The 23,733-nt window shown below is 37.1% G+C and overlaps 1 protein-coding gene across 1 annotated transcript in view; it reads left to right on the top strand.

Annotated features, from left to right (window-relative positions):
- ANO5 (anoctamin 5) overlaps positions 1–23,733 on the top strand; it is a 97,752-nt gene that overhangs the window by 29,334 nt on the left and 44,685 nt on the right. The window contains exons 4-8 of the mRNA XM_059406984.1: positions 5,789–5,902; positions 10,097–10,165; positions 11,185–11,469; positions 16,383–16,496; positions 18,102–18,217. Coding sequence (XP_059262967.1) covers positions 5,789–5,902; positions 10,097–10,165; positions 11,185–11,469; positions 16,383–16,496; positions 18,102–18,217 — 698 coding nt within the window. The remainder of the gene's footprint in view (positions 1–5,788; positions 5,903–10,096; positions 10,166–11,184; positions 11,470–16,382; positions 16,497–18,101; positions 18,218–23,733) is intronic.

The raw sequence follows: 23,733 nt of genomic DNA, 5'->3' as shown, positions 1-23,733 counted from the left end.
ATGATGGAAATTTATAACAAAGTTATTAATTCTATAATTTTTTATCACTGGAACATAATTTTATCTTTTTGTGATCAAGTCCTTTGCTGGTGATCTTGTAATATATTTAAAATTAAGTTTAGGGGCACCTGGGTGGCTCAGTTGGTTAAGCGGCTGCCTTCGGCTCAGGTCATGATTCTAGGGTCCTGGGATCGAGCCCCGCATCAGGCTTCTGACTCAGCAGAGAGCCTGCTTCTCTCTCTCTCCCTCTGCCTGTTGCTCTGCTTACTTGTGCTCTCTCTCTGTCAAATAAACAAATAAAATCTTAAGGAAAAAAATTAAGTTTAAAACATATTAACTGTTGAGGCAATATGTTTTCATGGTCAACTGCTGGTATTGATCCCATTGGCTTTTATATTGTGAAGAGATGTATTGGGAAAGCTGCAAACTAACTTGATATTACATGTATTTATTGAAGAAGGCTTTTTAGCAATCATCTGAGTAACTTTTTAAACCCTGCACTCTTAGCAAGTCTTAAATGTATGGTACTTAGTTAATTCATGACCCTAGGCCCAACTTAAGATTTTATTTATTTATTTGAGAGAGAGAGAGCACACACAAGCAGGGGGAAAGGCAGTGGGAGAGGGAGAAGCAGACTCCCCACTGAGAGGGAGCCTGATGCAGGGTTGGATCCCAGGACTCTGAGATAATGACCTGAGCCAAAGATAGATGCTTCATGGACTGAGCCTCCCAGGCGTCCCATGGGGCAGCTTATGGTATAGGCACTGTGGGTGCTGTGCCTACTCGGGCCTACGACACTTTTTGGAGCCCATGGAAATGTTTTAATTTTAATTTCTTCTAAAATAAAAATTAAACAAAAAGAACCCATAAAAGGGCAACTGGGTGGCTCGGTGGATTGGGCCTCTGCCTTCAGCTTGGGTTGTGGTCTAGGGGTCTTGGGATGGAGCCCCGAGTTGGGCTCTCTGCTCAGCGGGGAGCCTGCTTCCCTCTCTTTCTGCCTGCCTCTCTGCCTACTTGTGATCTCGGTCAAATAAATAAATATACTCTTTAGATAAAAAACATAAATATAATTTATGTATGTATATATGAAAAAAATATACACACGTACCTATGTATATTCATTTATTTCTTCTATTTATTTAAACATTTTTAAATATTTTACTTACTTATTTGTCAGAAAGAGAGAGTGAGAGAGTACAAGCAGGGGGAGCAGCAGGGGCCGAGGGAGAAGCAGGCTCCCCACTGAACGGGGAGCCTGAAGCGAGGCTGCATCCCAGGACTCCAGGATTGTGATCTGAGCAGAAAAAAGACAGTTAACTGACTGAGCCACCCAAGTTCCCCTCATTTATTTCTTTTTAAATTGAAAAAAAATTTTTTTAATGGTGGAAAGAGCCCACAGAAAGCAAATAGGTCAGATAGAGCCCTTGAAAGTTATAATGTGGTCCTGCATGACCCTTTAGTGCACAACTCTTTCCTTTCCCTTAATGATTCTGTGATAAATTTAGGAAAAAACATCTGAGAATAACAAACTTGTGGATCTCATGAAAGATCCTAAGAAAATCAAAGTGCTAAGATGAAAAATCTCAGCCCAGCAGAAAAATGCAGTTTAAAATGTGCTTTATACAGGATGCCTGGGTGACTCAGTTAAGTGTCTGCCTTCTACTCAGGTCATGATCCCAGGGTCCTGGGATTGAGTCCCACATCAGGCTCCCTGCTCAGCGGGAGCTTGTGCTCTCTCTCTTTCTCTGACAAATAAATAAAATCTTAAATCTAAAAAATAAAAGGATTTAAAAAATAGAAAAAAAATATGCTTTATGCAATAACCAGCATCCTTCTGGTTATTAAGCAACCAGCGGTATTCTTAAGCAACAGCGGTATTAACTTGGCTGTACATAGCTGGTCCTTGGTTTGTAGAGCAGGGATTTTTCACTGCAGCAATCACCTTTGCTTAGGTGTCTAGCTTATTGTAAGAAAACAACAGTTTCGGCAAAACTTTTTTCCATGGCGAGAACTAAAACTTTTTATTGACAGTTTTATTACAATATTTATATTTCACTGTATTATAAAATAAACATAGCACTTGCCTTTTTGTGCCACTGTTTGGCTTTCTTTAAAATATTATTGATTTTCCCAGATGTTTTAGGTAATTGCCTTGGTGTTTTAAAAATAACAGTCATAGGTGCACCTGGGTGGCTCAGTGGGTTAAAGCCTCTGCCTTCGGCTCAGGTCATGATCCCAGGGTTCCAGAATCGAGCCCTGCATCAGGCTCTCTGCTCAACAGGAGCTCAAAGGAGCCTACTTTCCTTCCTCTCTCTCTGCCTGCCTCTCTGCCTACTTGTGATCTCTGTCTGCCAGATAAGTGGATAAAATCTTTAAAAAATTAAATAAATAAATAACAGTCATAGTGACTGAAGATCGAAGACAGCTCAGCATTTAAGTAACCAAATGTCTTTCCCTTTCTTTACCCCAGTATTTTGGGAGGCTATGAAATATTTTATGCTATGAGGTGAACTTTTCATACCATATAGTAGAATTGTACTGATTTTACTTTCTTTGCCTGCTTTATATGGGTATACTTAATATTTTCCCTCCTTCTCATGTTTTCCTTCATTATTTTTCTCTCTCCCCTTTCTTCCTTAATTCAGTTCCACAAATACATATTACTTAAAGTTACTGTATCAATAACTTAGGGAAATTTACCTTGAAGTCTCTTTTCCCCCCTTTCCTTTATTCTTTATTGTTTTCTTCCTATATTTGTTCTTTCCCTCTCACTAGCTTCTCCCACCCTCGAACTTTATTTTTAATTTTTAAATTTAAATTCAATAAGCCAGCATATAGTACATCATTCGTTACAGATGTAGCGCTCAATAATTTATCAGATGCGTGTGACACCCAGTGCTCATCATATTATGTGCCCTCCTTAATCCCACCCTTCAGGTTTAATTGCCACACACACACATACACACACACACACACACACACTCACTTGAGTGATCATACTGAAGGTTTGTGTATTTGCATGCCTGCGTTTTGGAGATCTTTAATGTCGGGCAGAATTTGCTAACTTTCTGTTGATTGTTTCACAGTCTGCAAAGCGATTCAATTTGTTCCTGAGGCGACGTCTTATGGTAAAACAAGCCCTGAATGATGCTGCTTATGCTTTGGCTGGCTGCAGTGATAGCCCCAGTCACTTTTATTCCAATGTATACCTGTGATTTGGGGGGACTTTGCCACTGATTCCCAGTCCCCAGGCAACTGAGATCTTAGAATGGTGATTCTTAATTGTTTCTGGATCTGATTAAAGCTGTAGACCCTTTTTCTAAAAAATGTATATGTGTGTCTGTGCATATACATATAATTTATGTATATATTATATATAATATATATTTGGTATGTATACATATTTCTAGTTATTATGTATATTAATATATAATATATATTTATATTTGGCATGTCCATATGTATACACACATATATTACATACATTTACATACATACACACAATTTGCCTACAGTTTTAGAAGTTTATGAGCTCCCAATAGGGATCCTGGACTATGAACCTTAGAATAACTACCTCATTCAAAGAAAAGGCACTCGGATGTTTGCCTCATTATAAATTGGCATTTCTAAGAACAAATCAAATAAAAACACAGATACGTAGACACATTGCAAAATATTATTGTCATGTCTTGAGCAAAACAGAAGAATGATTTTTTTAATAGCCTTCAGTTATATGTAAGAAGGTTATCAGGCTTTTCTACCCTAGTTTTCTTCAACCAGTATATTGTTAATGGTACTAAGTCATGTGCCTCATGGTGATTGACAAGGTTAACGGTGATTTCTCCACATTTTTAAACATTTTACTGTTAATATTGGGGCATGACATAATGAAGGAAGTTTGGGTTTTCCTAGGTAGCATTTGGCTTTCAGAAGGGAAGTGTATATACCCATTTTGACTGAACACTCAGAAAAAACTAGAGTCACTATTCTTCTAGTTACTTCATTTATTCCCTAATGGTTAAATACTCTGAGTGTGATTTTTGTTGATTTCTATGTACACGTCTTCTGCAATCAGAACTTCTAGGTGGACCTAGATTTAGCTTGCCAAACAATAAAAGCACTTGTAAATATATATTGTTTCAAAAATAATCTCTACCATGCAAATTTCAGCCTTTACAAACTAAGAGCAAAATAACGATTTTCCCTATAATTTTTTGCTTTATGTATAGTCCAATTAGTCCTTTTTTTTTCCCTGCCCCAGTTTGGCTTCCATGAGTTTTGGTGGATTTCATAGAATATGCTAATATTATGATGATCTACAAGAGCTCAAATGATTTTTTTGTTTTATTGCTTTTCCTTCCTGTAGTGATTTGTATAAACGAAGAGGTAACATAAGAGTGAGTTTTCTCAGATTCTTTTACTTTCTTTTAGGAAAAGGGAGATGATTATGCGTCTTTTGTTAGGGTACAGAGAACTCAGACATAACATTTGAAGTACTGTATTCTGATACTGACACTGGAGAGTCCCTGGATGTGTGTTGTTTCTTTGTTTATTTTCGCACTCATTTCCTCCAGCGCATTGGGAGCTAGTTCTTCGCAAGCCTTCACTCAGATAAAATACAGTGACTTTGTTCAAAGACCAGGTCAAACATGAGATTTTTGTCTTATACGTGACTGGTCTGTACCCATTCCTTCTTAGGGGAGGTCTCCTCGGCCTGCCTTGGGTGAAAAACAGCATAGAGTGCCATAAGAGAAACTCATAAACTAACATAAATACCAGTTATGAAATGTAAAAACATACAGTTCTCCATTCACAGGTTGGCTGAAGCACTTGGAAAATTTCCCATGTTAAATTATGCATCTTAGGGTTAGAGAGATCACTGATACCTACTACATCATCTATTTGCATCATTCTAAGTATTGTATGTGGGATATTCCAAATATTACATACTGTATATTACAAATAAACTTAGGAATGCCAAACTAGTCCAACATGAGATCTTTTCTTCTGAAGCTCTCTCGTGTTTTTATGGTTCTGAAAGTGAAGGAATTAATGAACTATACAACGTGGGAACATTGAATTTGTCAGTCTGACTATTACAAGGAGAGAGTTGATAACAGAGATTTTAAGCAATGGATGGCTTCTGGCTCACTTAGGGATTGGTGTTGAAAGGAGATCTGCATGGGTCTAGTATACTTACAGGAAACACAGCTGGCAAGCTACCTGCTTTCTAATTTTTAACTGCACCTTGATTTCATTTTAACCCTTCGGAAGTTGAATTAAGGAAAGTGGCAGTTTTATGAAAATAGTATAAGCATGAGTCATCAATTAATTTTCTTAGAGCGAGATGCATTAATTGGTCTATAGTTAATTACACCTCCAAAGTAGTGTGTGAACATGAAGTATCTGTCAGACTAATTGGCATGTGTTTTAATAAAGATAACAAGGCTCCCTCTGAATATGAATTTTGGGATCAGTGTATACATATGTTTATTTTATATTTTGGTATAATTGCAGTAGGGAAATGCTTAGCCCTCTTGAATCTTTCATATATATATAGATATAGATACATACATACATACATACATATATCTATATATATATATTCTTTATGGAATTTCACTTTATAAAACAAACATAATCTGTTGATGAAAATTCTGGTGATTTGTCTTCACCTGCCATTTCAGGACTGAAAAAAAAAATTAAACCAAATTTTAGCTAATTCTTTTCATGTTTTTGCCATTTGAAAATAAAACTGTCAGAGTTGTGTCATTCGTGTCTCCTGCAGTTTAAAAAGGATGAACAAAGCAAAGATTCTATCTTCTTCCGAGACGGGATTAGGCAAATTGATTTTGTGCTCTCCTATGTTGATGACATTAAGAAAGAAGCGGAATTAAAGGCGGTAAGTACTTAGGTGAGAGAAATGAGAATCATTAAAAGAAGCAGTTTCTGTAGTTCAACAGGGTTGTTCCCATGGAATTAAATTGTAGAAGTTCCTGAAAGCTGAGACTGGGTCAGAAACCTAAGAATGGATTGGATGTGTAAAGTCGATTTGGGTTTTTTTTGGACTTTTTTCAACCCCATCTTCTTTATCTTCTTCCAAGGGACTGGTACTTTTTAATGTAACTCCACAGTATTAAATGTAACCTTCAAAATTTGAGGTGTATGTCTGAATATGATATTCATTTTCTTGCAGGCAGTTTTCATTTTGAAAATGTATGGCTAATCCATACATTTAGTCTGAAATAGCCTTCACATTATGCTCGAGATTCCTTATCCTGTTTTCTTTACTATGAGTCATCAGTTTCTGAGCTTATAGGTATTCGTTGTTTAATTCGTTCACTGTGTCGAGCACCACAGATGAAGTTCATGAGACTGCGGACTATGTCCTGGTCACTGCTATACCCAGATGCCTTAAGCACCAGGGGCAGTATCAATGCTCTATAAATATTAGATATTTGAAATAGTGAATTGATAAATGAGTCCATATGTGTAACATGTACACACATTTGCTAACTACTTACATGGGAAATAAATATCATATAAAAATTAAAAAACAATAGGTATTATTCCATAAGACCCTGTCCCTTTCTTCTGCTGTTTTTCCCTGGAAGCCCTTCCATCAGACCGCTGAAACCCACCCCCGTTACCATTTTCCTTTTCTCTAAATTTCCCCCGAAACCGGACTCTTCACTGAGGTTCACTGCCTTCTCCAAGAGTCCTCTCAGGTAGTGATTGGTTTTCACCCATGGGACCTTTTTCTGGAGATGGCTAAATGCCTGCCCTCCTCCCGCCTCATTGTTGATTACTGTCTGTTCTTCCTACCTTATCCCTAAAGTTCCCTGAACTCTAACTCCCATCAGATGAATCACTGCCCTGCTTTGCTGCTGACATTAATAATCTTTCCCTGGGTCTTCCATTTTATTTCTCAACAGTTTGAGCTCCCGTTCACTCTCATTCTCTCTACCAATATTCCTCTTAAGACATTGATGATTGCAATAGATGACTGTTTTAGGATCCTATCCACTTTCTTTTTTTTTTTTTTTTAAAGATTTTATTTATTTATTTGACAGAGAGAAATCACAAGTAGACAGAGAGGCAGGCAGAGAGAGAGAGAGAGGGAACAGGCTCACTGCTGAGCAGAGAGCCCGATGCGGGACTCGATCCCAAGACCCTGAGATCATGACCTGAGCCGAAGGCAGTGGCTTAACCCACTGAGCCACCCAGGCGCCCCTATCCACTTTCTTCCTTGACTCCCTTTCTATTTATCTTAGTCTCTGGCTTCGCCATTCACTTCCCTAGAACTTGTCATTACTAATATCTTCAAGACTTTATCATCTTGTTCCGGGCATCTAACTACCTGACCAACCCCTCAAATATTTCTGACCAATACCCTTCCTTCAAGCAGGACCAGATAAGATACAATTACCATAACCCCCTTTTCACAGCTGGTCCTTACCCACTGCTTTCCTATGCTGATCCAGCTTAAATCTCAGAATCAATGAATGTAATCATTCTATTATATTTGCCTTCAGACCCCCGCCCCCTCTCATTGTGCTTCCTTGGCAAAACAGCGACTGCAGTTAAACTCCCCTTTCTACGGACTGGGTACCGGAACCAGGCAGAAAGGACACACGGTTCGATTACAGATTTTAGATTTTAGCTCATGTCTGTGCCCATGGACCCCAGCCGAGTGGAGTCAGCCACGCCTCTGCACTCATGCTTCATCTCCTTATTCAGTTCCCTTTCCCTCTCTGCAAGAACAAAAACCTTCACTCGATCTCAGTTTGCCTGCCAGCTACTATTCTTTTCTCAAATCTCTTTTCTGTCCCATTTAAACCCATTCCCATCAGGCCATCACCTCAACCATTCTTCTCATTTTCATATAAATAAATTCAGTGATAGAGTCTCAACCCACATCTTACTTGACTTATTAGCGGCAGGTGCCACAGTTTCTCATTCCCTTCTCATATGTATGTTCTCCACTTGACTTCCACAACTCCATATCCTCTTAGTTGTTCCCTTATTTTGTTAGTTGCTCCTTCTCAATCTTTTCCTCTCCCCGATCCTTTGTTATTGTGGTGCCTCCAGGTCCAATCCATAATCCTCTTTTTTTCCCCTGCTGCACGCGTTTCTTTGATGACACATTCAGTCTTGGGCAGTTGTAAAACCACATCTGTGAATTCTGAAGTTCACCTTCCAGTCCCTTCTTCTCTCCCAAATGACTATTTTTTTGTCTCCACTTGGAAGTCTCATATACTTCTCAGATTTGGCAGGTCCAAAATGCACTCCTGAATATCCTCCACCTTTCCTAAAATCCCCATCTATTTATAGGTCTTCCTCATCTATAGTTACTGATCCTACATTTCGGAAGTCGCAAAGTATGTAATTTAAACTGTGTTGCTAATGGTCCAGTTAAACCACTTTTTAGCATATCCCCGTAGAACTTAAATATCATGGAAATTTGATACCCACCATCATTCATTTAAAAAAAAAATGTGTTATATGAAGAAATCCTTCTTCCGCACTTGAAATTTTACATCATTTGTTTTTCTCCTTTACTTCAAATTTCCATCCCATTTTCCCCACTTAAATTTTTCCTGAAATAAATGTTTCACCTCTGGGAGTCTTTTGTTTGTTCATCTGTAAGTTTGCTGCAACAAATATATGAATACACATTGAAATGTTTTTATATCCCTTAACCAGAACAGTCTAAGCCTTAAGCTTTTCCTTTTGTTTTGAGTTTTTTAAACAATTGTGCAAATATATCATTTATAAAGCATCATGAATGTGTTACAAAATTTGACAATCATCAGATAGAAAAATAAACTCATCATAAGTTCATCAGTTAATGAGATGGACAGAGGGGCTTTAAATATATTTTATTTATAGATGAACAATAATTATCTCCCAAATAAGATGGTTCAATTTCAACTATATTTCTCTCTTGTTTTTACATGGTAGTATAAATTAAACTTGTTCAGATAAATAAGTGGATTGAAATAGAAAGATTATTATTTAAGCATTTTTAATCTCTTGGACTTCTGAATTCTCTCTCCAGATTATAGTGGTGTATCATAAAAGTAGTGTTTACTTGTCCATCGGCAATTAAAGATTTAAATTTAAATCTTCACTTTTGTTGAACTCAGAGAATTGGCAGCCATGTAAATTGGAAAAGCGTTTGTTACTAGAATGAAAGAGTAGCTTGCTTTCTCAGTTTTGATATGAGTATTTTGAATATCTCCTTGATTTTTCCTTGTTCCCTTCCCCCTCCCCCTCTTTTTCTTTGATCTTCTTGACATTTGCTATTTGCCTCAATCTGATAACATAAAAGAAGGGCAATTAGGAAGGGGTAGTAGAGAGGAAACTTTGTACCAGTATCAGACCTTTTCTCATCTGTAGCAAACTTTGCAAATGGAGAAAAAGAGGACATTAAATTATCTTTTACTCCTTGTAAAGTTTGAAGATATAGCAAGGTAGACCTATCCATTTGTAGGTAAACATTCTATATTATCATTATAAAGGCTTTTAAATTTTCAGTAACTATAGAATCCTTCACACTTAATTATAATGAAGGCCAAAGGATTTTTCAATAATCAGTGCATTGTTTGAAGCCCACAAGTAATGATCGTTTTAATTTAATTTAATTTAATTTTTTTTCTAAGTGAAGCTATTCTGTCCTTAAAGATTAAAAAGTCATAATGATATTTTGGCTTAAAATTGAGTTAAATAGATCATTTCTCTTTTAGAGTATTGCCTTGTTTGTCACACGGAGTCTTCTTAACAAGGAGCTTGATATCTCCCTGTTTACCAAGTTTTAAAAAAATCTCACTTAGTAAAGTTTCGCACGTATTTTCAGATGGAGGTCCTGTGCATTTCCTGGAAATTATTCCTAGATATGTTAGATTTTTATAGTTATATTGTGAATTTTAGCACAGGTGAGTAGCAGGCCATGGTGCTAAGATGCAGGTAATACATGAAATACTTTTACAAATAACCATGGGAGGAGCAGAGGACCATCTTGAATAATAAGCCTGTTTTGTCACTGGGCAAAGAAGAGTGTCCTAAATAATGCTACTGATTTGTTTTTCCATAGGAAAGGAGAAAAGAATTTGAACAAAATCTTAGAAAAACAGGTCTTGAGTTGGAAATTGAAGACAAAAGGGTAAGTGTAGTTGTTAATTTTTTACCAGAGTTTTGGTGTTTAAAGCATCATTTTCTTCTACAGCCTTTGACCAGATGGACTTCGTGTTTGGGAGTGATACAGTAGTTTCTCTGGCTACAGATACGTAGAGGTAGGGCCTGTGGTCTTCTCAGTAAATAAGTAGGTCAGCGCTCTGAATGTAAGATGATGAGTGGAACATTGTAAAAATAGACAGACATAATTCTACTCAGGGTGCAAAGAAAGTGAAGACCCAAGTGTTTTCCATACGCCTCATTTTTAAGGCTGCCTGTTATCTCGCACTCTAGTTAACCTGGCTGTCTTATAACACAACCCACTATGTAAGCCAAGTTGACTTTCTCTCCTCATGAATATGGCAGATTATTTCATTTTTTAAATTCTCTTGCCATGCACTGGTTTTCTAGAATTACCTTCAAAATGGTTTTTAAAGACCTATTTTGGATCCCCAACTGCCCATGAAACTCCGGTATTCTCTAGTTCTTATTTATCTTTTTTTACCAAACTAATAAATATGTTTTCTACCATGCAGTGTGTAACTAGGTTATTCTCCTGTGTCCTGAACCCTTATTACTTAAAAGTGCTTCCTCTAGGTATAGCTGGGGAAGAAGAGTAAGTGTGTCTTATACTTTGTATATATCCCTCATGTACCCTAAGCACAGTTCTGAGCTCATGGTTAGTCACTAATAACTTTAGAGTTTTCCCAGAATCCCATATGTGTCTGTGGATTTGGGACGTACATTGACTCTTAAATACATTTTTTAGAATATTCTTTCTCTGTCACACACACACACACACACACACACACACACACATCAATATAATATACAGATATGTGTTTTGAGCATTTGTTCCTCGAGAAGTTTTGCTGAAAATTTTCAATAAATTGAAAATGCCATGACATCTTTAGTTTGTTTGAGATTTTATAAAACTTTGTTTCTTTAATCAGATTGGTATCAAATAAATCATGATGCTGCCCGTTATTTTGTCTCCTTTTTCAACAGAACTCCGAAGATGGAAGGACTTATTTTGTCAAGATCCATGCCCCTTGGGAGGTACTGGTTACTTACGCTGAAGTGTTGGGAATCAAAATGCCTATTAAAGAGAGCGATATTCCTCCAGCTGAGAATATCCCCTTTAGTTATATGCTCGGGCCTCTGAAGCTCCCAAAGAATGTGAGGCACCCTCGTCCTGAATATTTCACTGCTCAATTCACCAGACATCGGCAGGAACTCTTCCTCATTGAAGACGAGTCAAGCTTCTTTCCATCCTCAATGAGAAACAGAATTGTAGGTAGAGAAGACCTTTGGTCACATCCCTTGAAGTGAAGCGTGTGTGCCTGCGTGTGCTTGTGTACTTGTGCCTGTATACATGTGTGATGCTTCGTCTGCACTGTGTGTCTGCATACAATTTGATAAGTACATGGTGGTATTGAGCAGGTTCAAAAGTCCATCAGGACCATGTAAACCTGTTCCCCTACTGACTTATCAAGCTTGTTTAAACACCAAAGTTTGACAGTGCAGACATAGTTAAGATAGAGGCTTCATGTAATACTGGGGAAAACTCTTAACTGAGAGCCAGGGCTTAGGTTTTATTCATTCTTTGTAAAATGGTTTTATAAAATTAGAGTTGGGTTTTATAAACACAGTGCACAGCAGGATGAATATTGGCCATTCCAAATGAAAATGGAATTTAAAAATTTCTTTATACAGAGATAGCATTTGAGAAACCTCAAAACTTTCTCCTCTCATTTAAAATCATTTTCAGTCTAGAATAATAATATTTCCTCTCTATTTGTAGTCCTAGCATTTTTACGTTTCCCGTGAAAAGCCTCTCCCCAAAAGACTCATGCTTCCACTACCGCTGTTTCCTCGTGTTAAGATAGGAATAAAGTCTACCTCATAGGGTACTCTGAGAATTACATGACTTAAAGTATGAAAGACCAATATCTGGATATACTAGGTGCTTAGTGTTAGGTATTATTATTATTGACCTGACTTTAGAGGGGAAAAAAGTTCTGGTTCTTTAGTTCCCCTTCTCCTTGTTGCCTATGAATGTGATCACCAAGTTTCATGTAATCACAGGACCCTCTTCCTGGAGATCACTTAATCTCTTTCTGGATTTGAGACCATATTCCCTTTAGGTTCAGTACTCTTCAGTATTTATTTAAGAAGGATTTTGAAATAATCAGTTTTCTAGTTTCTCAGTCTTTTTTTTTTTTTTTAAATCACAGACAGGAATATTAAACAAAATACAATGTGTAGGATTTACATATAAAAATAAGAATCTACAAACCCAAAAGTGTTCTCCTTTTTCTTAACAGAAATAAAATACCACCACCACGACCACAACTACAAACCTGAGAGGCAACTTTTAAGGGAATGAAGAGCGTATGACATGGAATCAGACGACCTGGTTTCAAGTCATAACTCTGCTGCTTTCTCAATGAGATAACCTCTCTTAAGACAGAGATAATGATGGTCAATACTGGCATTATTGTCAAAGTCAAATGAAAGACTCCATGTGAAGCACTTTGCAAACTATAGAGTACTTTGGATAGACTTGTTATGTTAAAAAAGTAGCTAAGGAAAGGCCAGTGAACCAGGAGGAGCAAATTAGGACCCTCGTGAGGTATAGACAGATCAGTATCAATTTCTCTTTACTTGTTCTGTGTAAAGAGTATGGATGCCTTAGATTAATTCAACATTAAAACAAAAATTTTTCCTCCTTCACAGTGGAGCAGAACTATTTTTGCTCTGTTGAAGAAGCTATTGGGGAGATTAATGTTCCTTCCTATCCTCATCCAGGACTCTTGAGTTTATGTATGTACACACTGAAAGTATTCCAAGAGCATCTTACACTGGTATTGAATTTCATACTTCTGAAAGCGTCTTCACAACCATCATGACATCTGAGCCTCATGATGTATATTTTGTAATATCTAGTATGTACATATATTCCCCATTCTGACAGCTATTAACTTTATTCCCAACTTTTCTGATTTACAATCAGTTCTGTAGTTTTCAACCTGGTACTTACATATTTCAGCATTTATGTAAATTTTTCTGCAAAACTGATACCAGATACAAAATTTCTGGATCTAAGGGCACACACATAAAAAAAAATTTTATATTGCACTATCACTCTTTACAAAAAGTTGTACTAGTTTAGAGTCCTAGTGACAATGTATGAGAGTGCCCCGTGTTCCACATCTTTCTTAACATTAGAATTTACTGATCTTTCTTTTTCTCTCTTTTTAATTGTGGCATATTATGAATAGAGGTAGGCCCCCAAGTTGTAAGTGAATAGCTTACACAGCTGTGTAACTACCACCCACATCAAGGAGACCAGCTTGTTAGCCCTCCAGAAGCCCTCCTAACTTCCCAGTCACTATTCCCATCATCCTCAACAGAAGCACCCTTACATTTTATAAAAACGGAATCATGCAGTATATATATTGAGTCTTCAGGCTTCTTCGGTTCAATGCTCGTTTGGGTGATTTAACTCTTGTGTGTGTTTTTGTGCATTCATTTTCATTACTTTGTACTGAAGTTTATTTGTGTATGTGTCATTATGGTTTTAATTTGCGTTTCTCTAATGTGTGTTTGGATCTGTTGTGGCTTATTTACATAGGCACTTTTGTGAAGTCTTTTGTCTGTTTCTCAGTTAGGTCTTTTCTGGTTGATTGGTAGAAATCGTTTCTGTATTCCTATGACTCCTTTGCTTATCATATGCATTACTGATCTTTTCCTACCCGTGCTTCCTTTTTCTTTCTTTTAATGGATTCTTTTGCTAATCAGATGTTTTTAATTTTAATATAGTCCAATTTCTCAGCCTTTTCTTTATGAATCGTGCTCTTAATCTTTTAACTACCACCAAGACCATGGCGTTAATTTCCTATGTTATTTTTTAGAGGTTGTGTTATTTTACTTTCCACATGGAGAGCTAGTATCCACCTGGAGTCCATTTTTGTGTGCAGTGCCATTTCCCACTGCATGTGTGATCATTCAGTTTGTCACAATTATTGAAAGAAAACATTCAACTTTTCATACCGTTTTTCAGTTCCACCTTTGTCATACTCCAGTTTCTGTATACTCATAGGTCTAGTTCTGGGTCCAGTTCTGCAGCTTTGATCTTTTTGTCTCTTTTTGTATCTATACTGACAATGTTGAACTTTACTTCAGTTCTGAGTCCTAGAAAACAGGGACTGTTAAAGAAATCCCCCACTCTTCTCATTCTGGGAAACTGTTTCCTGTAAAGGACTACCGTCCACCGTATGAGTATTCCTGGATAACCACCGCCCCCATCTCCCATTTGACTTGACAGCACTACTTGCCAAATAGTTTATCATAAATTCACCTGGCAATTGAAGTGTCGATCTATGTTAGTTGTTTTTAAAGCAAGAAAAAATTAAGCTTCTCCTATCTCTATGCCAAGCAAGTAGTTACAGGTTGGAGTCAGGTGCGCAAGCTACCTTACCGGTAGAGCCAGAGCAGTAGGGATGCTATCTTGCTTCATGTTTACATTTAAAAGGGATGGCTCCTAGAAAACTTAAGGAAAAACACTTCCTGGGTTGTAAACTGTAAAGAGCCTTATTTAGCTTTGCTGCAGATTTACATAAATCTCAGAAGGACAGAGAAAGAATTTATACTTACAAGTTCCCTAAAGGAAATGCTCTGAGAACAACATTTCAGCACCAGAGTAATTTCAGTTCTTTTAGATTTATAATTAGCCTTGTAATTTCTCCCTTTTGTAATTAGTTTGTAGCAATAAGAATCAAACAGGCCCTCCATATTCTCACTCTTGGTCTAATAAACGGCCAGCTGAACTTTTTATCCCCACTGATTCATCAAAACAAAGTATGTGTTCGCTGAATTGACCTAACATTAATTAAACTTTGCTCCCACAGGAACCTAAACTGTGTTGTACCCTTAACCCAGGCCAACACTGGCATGTAGAATAGCCTTTTCTTACCATAAAGAAGGACACTCCCTGAACTTGGCTTGCCTCTCCCAAGTGAATGAGTGAAGGAGTGAGTGAATGAATGAATGAATGAATGAATAAAAAAGAAAAGTCCCTTTCTGCCTGACTTTTCAGATGTTCACAGGTCTCCCTATTATAATAGTTTCCCTCTCCCTCTTGTTATAATCTTTTCACATAATCTTTTCTAAGTCCAGATTTGTTTCTATTTGACAATACCGTGCTGTATTTTGTTTTTTTTTTTTTTTTAACCATGGCTTCATAGTAAGTCTCAATATCTGGTGGAGTAAAATTTTCTACTTTGTTAATACCCAGGACAGAGTTCTAATTTTGGTAACACTTTCCTAAAGAAATAATCCAAAGTATATAAAATAAATAATATCTATAATATAACAAATAGATAATAAGTTTCTATTTATTTATAAAAACTAAAACTGCTTTCATAAGTTGTGATATGTTTGGCAACATAAAATAGTAAGCTGCACTTAAAGGTGTTACCATATTAGCTAATGGTGATTCAAAAACAACCAGCACTCTAGCACACCAACCAACAAAACTTTAACATAGGAGATGTAAGAAAAGGGAGGTAAGGGAAATAGATCGAGAACAGTGCTGAAAAGACCAAATTCAGCAGAAAAGCAGAAATTCTGAAATGTTGCTGGAGAACAAAATGCAGGTAGAATTGAGATGGCAGGAATATGGAAGCAGAGGACACCAAAGCCTAAATTATATGGAGGAAAAAACTGAATGCCAAGAGACAGGTGATTGCAAAGTAGTTGTAGATACATGGTAATCTTGTGTTAATAAATTCAGGTGTCAGGAAGGGACCCTGCAGAAATCCTCAGAGTAATTGAAGTAATCAGCCTAGCTAAGTATCAGTTCTATCCCATGTTCCCCAGATGAACCATTAGCAGTGATATTACACTCCCAACTTGAAGGCCTGATTGTAGGAATTTTGGCACAAAACTTCCAGAGGAGCTTGGGACAGGAGAAGCAAAATAAATTGTGATCCACAAGTGTTCATACCCAGGAGTTAAGCTACCTACAGACTCCACACAAGCTCACCCTCCCCATCTTCCCTCAAACAACAGAGGGAAGGTTCCTTCTGTAATCAGAGCCTGTATCTACATTCAGACAAAGTTGGCCATTGCTAAATTGGGGTGGGAAAAAAAATGTGGATAGCATCAAGTTCTGAAATGTGTGTGTAACGCTTACCTCATAGGTTTATTACATTCTCTCACGATGTCCTTTTGGCATAGAAGATGGGAAGAAAAAGTTTGGGATTGAAAGACTGCTAACTTCTAATACTTACTCATCTGCCTATCCACTCCATGATGTAAGTATAAGGTTGGTTTTGAAATACTGAGCCCATTTTCCCTCTGACATTAAAAGGTCACCTTGTTGGGACAGAGACTCTCCCCTTTGCTTCCTCTTTTATGACAGGTTACTTAATTCTTCCTCATGTTGGTCGAGAGATATGTAGTGGGGTAATGAACACTATACAATGGATTCTCTGTCAGTCTTTCTTCACAAAAAGGCTCATTTCCTTTTAGAAGATTTTGAGGATTGTGGGTTTGTTTTAGGGCATTAATTCTCTTCTTACTATTACCAGGTCATTAAGCCAAGCTAATCCTCAGGCACCAGCAACTTTAATCTGTACATCCAGCCTCCCAGTAGAGTCATTTATGATGGCTAGAAAATCAAGGGTACTTAGCTGTGGTGAGAGGTAGTTGTAACTTACTGGTAGTTTTAAAATTTTTTTCTTCTTTTTTTCTATCCTGAGTGCAAGGTTAGGTACTGGATTTCCTGTGCATTAAAGAATCATTTTTCAAGGTACCCAAATAGGCTGCCTTTTCATTTATTTCATTTCTCAAGATTCAGTGGGATTAGCTACAGAAGAAGAAAAGAAAAAAAGTTGGAATCTAAGTGATAAAAAAATCTTATACCTTATTGTATCGTGATTTTCTCATGAGCTTAATTTTCAATTGGATATTTATTTATGTTGTCTTCAGCAGTTCACTTGTCTGGGCACACAGTTAAAAAATGTGTAGACAGTATGTGTATGTACCATGTGTGTACTATGTATATACTGTGTATGTACTATGATGTGTAGACAGTACTCTATGTCTCAAAGGGATATTATTAATAAGGCAACTCAGTATGTAACAATGGGAAAAATGCATGACAGAGTACTGTGGCTCTTAGGTGCCAACGTTTGCGATGCATGTTTTAAATTTTCTGGGAAATTGTGTCAGTGATTACCAGTGAGGACCAGACAAATCTGGAAGAAATTTCTGTCACAGTAGTGTGACTTTGGATCATTCACTGAACCTTGTTTGAGTATAATTTTCCCATCTATAGAATAAAAGTGTTAGTGTATTTCTAAAGTCCCAGACAGTCATACTGTTAGCATAAATTCCCGAGCTGTGAATATTCTCGTAGGATTTGAGTAGAAAAGAAAGGGCATTCCACAGGAAAGAAGATCTGGAGTCAAGCCAGAGTCTCAAATTTTAACTGGGATTTTTAACTAACTGGGTGGAGGAATCTTTTTTTTTAATTAATTTTTTAAAAAATTCTTTCAGTGTAACAGTATTGTTTTTGCATCATACCCAGTGCTCCATGCAATCCGTGCCCTCTCTAGTACCCACCACCTGGTTCCCCCAAGCTCCCACCCCTCGCCCCTTCAAAACCCTCAGATTGTTTTTCGGAGTCCATAGTCTCTCATGGTTCACCTTCCCTTCCAAATCTTAATGATTATCACTATTGTTATAGTTTATTATAGATTTTAGGAGATAATTGTACATCAATGGAATATAAAAACTCAAATCAAAAGCAAAAGAAAAATTTGCCTCATTCACTAGTCTTGTAGAAGCTGTGTTTATTTACTTCACCCCTGTCTTCTGCTATGTCATTCAAGTACTTTGTTTTTGAACATCTGTAGGGTCAATATTGGAAGCCTTCAGCACCTCCCAATCCTGTCAACGAGAGGTACATACTTTTCCAGAATTGGGCTCGGTTTTCCTATTTTTACAAGGAGCAACCTTTAGATTTGGTTAGGTAAGTTCCCTACGTACTATCAAACTGATTAAAACTTGATGATGTGGTTTTCATTCACGTGGCATCACATTTCCTTTCTTTCACCAGTCTTCATCCACGGTGCGTCACATCTTCCCAGGTTTGTATCCTCACTGTCGGTCAGTCAGTCGTGACTAGAATGCTGTTGCCAGAGTACTTCTCACCGCCCTGCAGTGGTTGCTGGGTAGTTCAGAGTTTGAATGTTGGTAGTTAGGTAAGCTGGGTTCAGATCCAAGTTCTTCCTCTTAGAGGCTACATAAACTTGGCCAAATTATTTAACCTCTGTGAGGCTTGTCTGTAAAGTGGGAGTAACAATGGTGCTTTCCTTAGGGGGCTGTTTAGTAATGAAATGAAACAAATTTTTTTTTTTTTCTTTTAGCAGAGGGGCTAGCACTTAGTGCTTTGTACAAATTTGTTTTGTTTTTCTCTGAGTCCAGAAAGCTTTTGTATGGAGGTGTGTGTGTGTGTGTGTGTGCATGTGCACATATGTGCAAATCTCAGAGATCCCTGAAGGCTCTTGTTCCCTGACCTCAGTTCTTTAGACCATTTCATTGGCTAAGCAAGAAGACCTGCATTGCAGGTTCCTGCTTTAAACCCTAACAATGCCCCATGCATACAGGGTGTCAGGAGACTCATGCTATGATTTCAGTAAAGGAACAATCCTGTGAGAGCCCTGGTTGCTCCACACCTGGAGTTCCGCTCAGTGATTTATGCTGGCAGTGCTATGCTAACGCACCATCACAGTGTCCCTTTTAGGAGAATGGTGTTGGTGCACACATCCAAGTCAGCTGAAGGGCTTTCGCACCAGTTTCCTTTAAGATAAGTAAGGGGAAACTTCAGCTCAGATCATGATCCCAGGGTCCTGGGATCGAGCCCCGCATCAGGCTCTCTGCTCCACGGGGAGCCTGCTTCCTCCTCTCTCTCTCTGCCTGCCTCTCTGCCTGCTTGTGATCTCTGTCTGTCAAATAAATAAATAATCTTAAAAAAAAAAAGAATAAATGAAAGGCAGATAGCATAGGTAAGCTGGTACTTTCTGTAAACTGTTACATGAACTCTTCGTTGGATGGATGTTTTAATTGTTTTGAATAATGGCTATTTAATTTTCTAAATGACAAAAGAAGCACATTTATGAACCTTCAAATCGTAAAGAGATGCGCAAAGTCTTAGGTGAAATTCTACCTCGGTTGAACTTTGTAGAGGGAACTGCCCTTGATTTGGTATTATCTATTCAATTCTGGTTTTTTGTACATGCATAATAAAATGCATATGCAATCATATTTTTTTCCTTAGGTGCAAAAACAATGAATACTGTTACACTGAAAAGAAATTAAAAAAAAAATTTTTTTAAAATGAGAAGTAGACAAAACATGGCAATTGCAAATGAAATAAAGATATTTAGAGCTTCCAAAAGAAAAGAAAAGAAAAAACAATGGCATCTTTATTTACTTTTTTGCTGCCATTTTCTTTTTGCTCTAAATAATATATTATTGGTACTCCTCCTGTGGATACATCTAGATCTATCTCATGCTTTTTAACAGAACACAAAGTACCATATTATAAATGTTTCATAATTCACTTATCTGTTCTTCTGTCAGAAAACAGGCTGTCCCAGAATTTTTACAGTTACAAACCTGCTGCCAAGGACATTTACAGACATTGGGCCCTTGGAGAATCTTTTCAGAGCATATTTTTAAAGAAACGTGGTCATCATTTAATTTTTAAATTTTTTTTATAGACATATAATGTTTTATTAGCCCCAGGGGTACAGGTCTGTGAATCGCCAGGTTTGCACACTTTACAACACTCACCATATTACATACCCTCCCCAGTGTCCATAACCCAACCACCCTCTCCCAACCCCCTCCCCCTGGCCACCCTCAGTTTGTTTTGTGATATTAAGAGTCTCTTATGGTTTGTCTCCCTCCTGATCCCATCTTGTTTCATTTATTCTTCTCCTATCCCCTTAAGCCCCCATGTTGCATCACCACTTCCTCATATCAGGGAGATCATATGATAGTTGTCTTTCTCCGATTGACTTATTTCGCTCAGCATAATACCCTCTAGTTCCATCCACGTCGTCACAAATGGCAAGATTTCATTCTTTTGATGGCTGCAGAGTATGCCATTGTTTATATAAACCACATCTTCTTTATCCATTCATCTGTTGATGGACATCTAGGTTCTTTCCATAGTTCGGCTATTGTGGACTTTGCTGCTATAAACATTCAGGTGCAAGTGCCCTTTCAGATCACTGCGCTTGTATCTTTAGGGTAAATACCCAGTAGTGCAATTGCTGGATCATAGGGTAGTTCTATTTTCAACTTTTTGAGGAAACACCATGCTGTTTTCCAGAGTGGTTGCACCAGCTTGCATTCCCACCAACAGTGTAGGAGGGTTCCTCTTTCTCTGCAATCCTCAGAAGAAACATGGTCATCAGAATGAAGGTTTACATAGTTTCTAGTGTGCAAAAATATGTAGAAAATATGTATTCACTTAACATTTTTAAACTATCAACAGGTGTTTCTGCTATGAATATTCTCCAAAGGTTTGTACTTATCATCCTATGAACACATTACCTCTTGGGTCAGTGGGGGCTAGATCCGTAATACTTTGTTAGCCCTTGCAAATTTCCTTTTACAAAAAAATGAAAAGTCAAAAAAAGAAAAGTCAGATATTTAACCAGGTGACAGTATCTAGCATAAATTTAATAACTTTAAAAAATTTTTCATCTTATAGTATTATAGCAAGCTATACTGCTTTTCCATTTTAATAGTGAAATGGTATTTTTAAATAAATGTAAAATTTTCACAAAATTTAATTAAGGAACTGATAATTTAGGTGAAAAGACCTTAGTTAACTGAAAAGGCAAAAAAGAAAACACTACATTATCACAGAGGTAACAACAGCAGAATATAGCTATTATTCCTAGAGTTTCTTTTTAGTGTTTATGTAAGATAATATTCTTTTTCTAGGAACAGACAATGAAGTATTTAGGGGTAAAGGACCATGACATAATCAACCAACTTACTTTCAAAGGGCTCATCAAAAGATATCTACATCTATATCCATATCTATATATATCTATATCTATATTACCCAAAGATAGATATTAATATATAGATACAGATACACAGATAAACATATATATCTCTTCATATATACATATATGTATATATGCAGAGAGAGTTATATGAAGAGAAAGTACAAATGGAACAGTACTTTTGCAATAAAAGAATTAAAGAGTATATGGAAGTTATCTAAATTATTCTTATAACTTTTTCCATATATTTGAAATTATTAACAAATGGAGACTTTAATAAAAGGAGAGTCCAGAAGTAGATCCACACATATATGGTCAACTGATTTTCAACAAGGGTGCTGTTATTTACTGGGGAAAGGATAGTCCTTTAAACAAATGATGTTATAACAAATGGAGATCCATATACAAAACATGGGTCTAGATCCTTTCCTACATAAAAATGTAAACTAATTTGAAATGGATCAGGGAACTTAGTGTAATGGCTAAAACTATAGAACTTCTATAGGAGAATGTTTAGGAGAAAAGTTTTTAAGGCCTGGGATTTGGTATGGACTTTTCAGAAAAGACACAAAAAGTACAATTTAAAAATACGTAAATTTGACTTCATAAAAATAAAAAAAAATGCTCTTTAAAAGACACCATTATAAAAATAAAAAGGCAAACCACAGGCTGGAGAAAATACTTGAAAGACACATATTGACAAAGGACACCTAGAATATTTAAGGAACTCTTACAATTCAATGAGGCAAAATCATTAAAAATGGACAAAAGATTATAAAAGATACTTCACCAAAGAAAGATATTTATGGATGACCACTTAGTAATCAAGAAATACACAGCATCTGTGTCCACTAGAGGAAATAAATTAAAATATCTTTCACTGAAATACTAATATACTACCCATTCTAATAGCTAAAATCTGAAGGATTGACAGTAGTAAGTGCTAATAAGGATATAGAGCAACTTGAAATCTCTAAGTACTGCTGGAATGCAAATGGAGGAGCAACTCTACAAAAAAATTTGACAGTTTCTTATCAAGTTAAATATGTACTTTTTGTATGACCCAGCAATTCCCGTACTAAGTCTTTATCTAGGAAAACTGAAGCACATGTCCACAAAAGCACAATTATTTGAGTGTTTATAGCAGCTTAACTCACAAGAAAAAACTGGAAACAACCCAAAGGTCCATCAATTGATAAACGGCTAAACAAATTATCATGTATTCACACAATTGATTTTTTTCCCTCTGGGATACAATACTGATGCATGCAACATCAAAGTATGACTCTTCAACGTATTTTGCTAAGAAAAAGAGGCAGGCCAGGAAAGGCTGCATAGTCTTGTTTCCATTTACAAAACATTATTCTGGAAGAGGAAAAACTATAGGGACCTAAATTAAAGTAGGAGTTGCCCATATCTGGGTATTGAGGAAGGGGTTAAGTGCAAGGGTCTCAAGGGAACTTCTTGAGATGATGGTAATGCTCCATATGTTGATTGTGCTGGTGGTTATGTTGCAGGGTTGCAGGGTTCTTGTCTCATGGAGTTGAAGTATAAATCTTGTGGAAAATAAGGTGAACTGAAAGATCATTAAGGGAAGTTGAAAACAGAAAGGAAGACTCTCTAGAGAGGGGTCCCAAATGAGTGGCCACTGAGGGCTTTCATGGTTGGTCTTTTATAGAAAACTGACCAGGGAACTTGGCAAATATCTTGTCTATAACATTTAAGACAAACAAGGTAGACTTGTAAATATTGTGAAAATATATCATCTACATTTAGAACAAAGTGGATTTGTTATTTTTTCTTCTCTCTAGTTAATATCTTGTGCATAACATTTTTCCACATCTGGAATTTTTTTTTTTTTTTTTTTTTTTTAGATTTTATTTGTTTGAGAGCAAGAAAGAGCGTGAAGGGGGAGGAGGCAGAGGGCAAGGGAGAAGCAGACTCCCTGCTGAATAGGGAGCCTGAGGTGAGGCTCCATCCCAGGATCCCAACATCATGATCTGAGCCAAAGAAAGACACTTAACTGACTAAGCCACCCAGGTGCTCCAACCTATCTAGGATTTCTGTGAGCCTGGTCACGTAGTCCCCTACCTAGCCTCGCCTGTCTCTTACTCAGTTACATGAGTGTGTGCATTTGAACTTATCAAGTTATACACTTAGGTATATTTTATTATATATGAAATACCCAATCAATTTGAATTAAAAAATAAAATCACTCCTCTTAGAGGATTAACTTTCTGGGATAGAGGGTGAGATGGGGTTTGGTGGAGAAACTCAGAGAGGGGAGGGGGAATTCCTTCTTGGAGAAATGAGCACCATTGGCTTGGAGGAGCTGCCATCCTTACACAGTGACCTGGAGACAGTGTTGAAAGCTGTTCCCCAAAGATACTCCTAGTACAGGAGAGACATATCTGGGGACTCCCCAGGATGCCTGGAAGGAAATGCCAGGAGATGGGGG

The sequence above is a fragment of the Mustela nigripes genome, chromosome 1 (genome assembly GCF_022355385.1).
Source record: "Mustela nigripes isolate SB6536 chromosome 1, MUSNIG.SB6536, whole genome shotgun sequence".
NCBI classification, from domain to species: Eukaryota; Metazoa; Chordata; class Mammalia; order Carnivora; family Mustelidae; genus Mustela; species Mustela nigripes.
The sequence above is the reverse complement of the archived record's forward strand: the minus strand, read 5'-3'. Positions and strand labels throughout refer to the sequence as shown.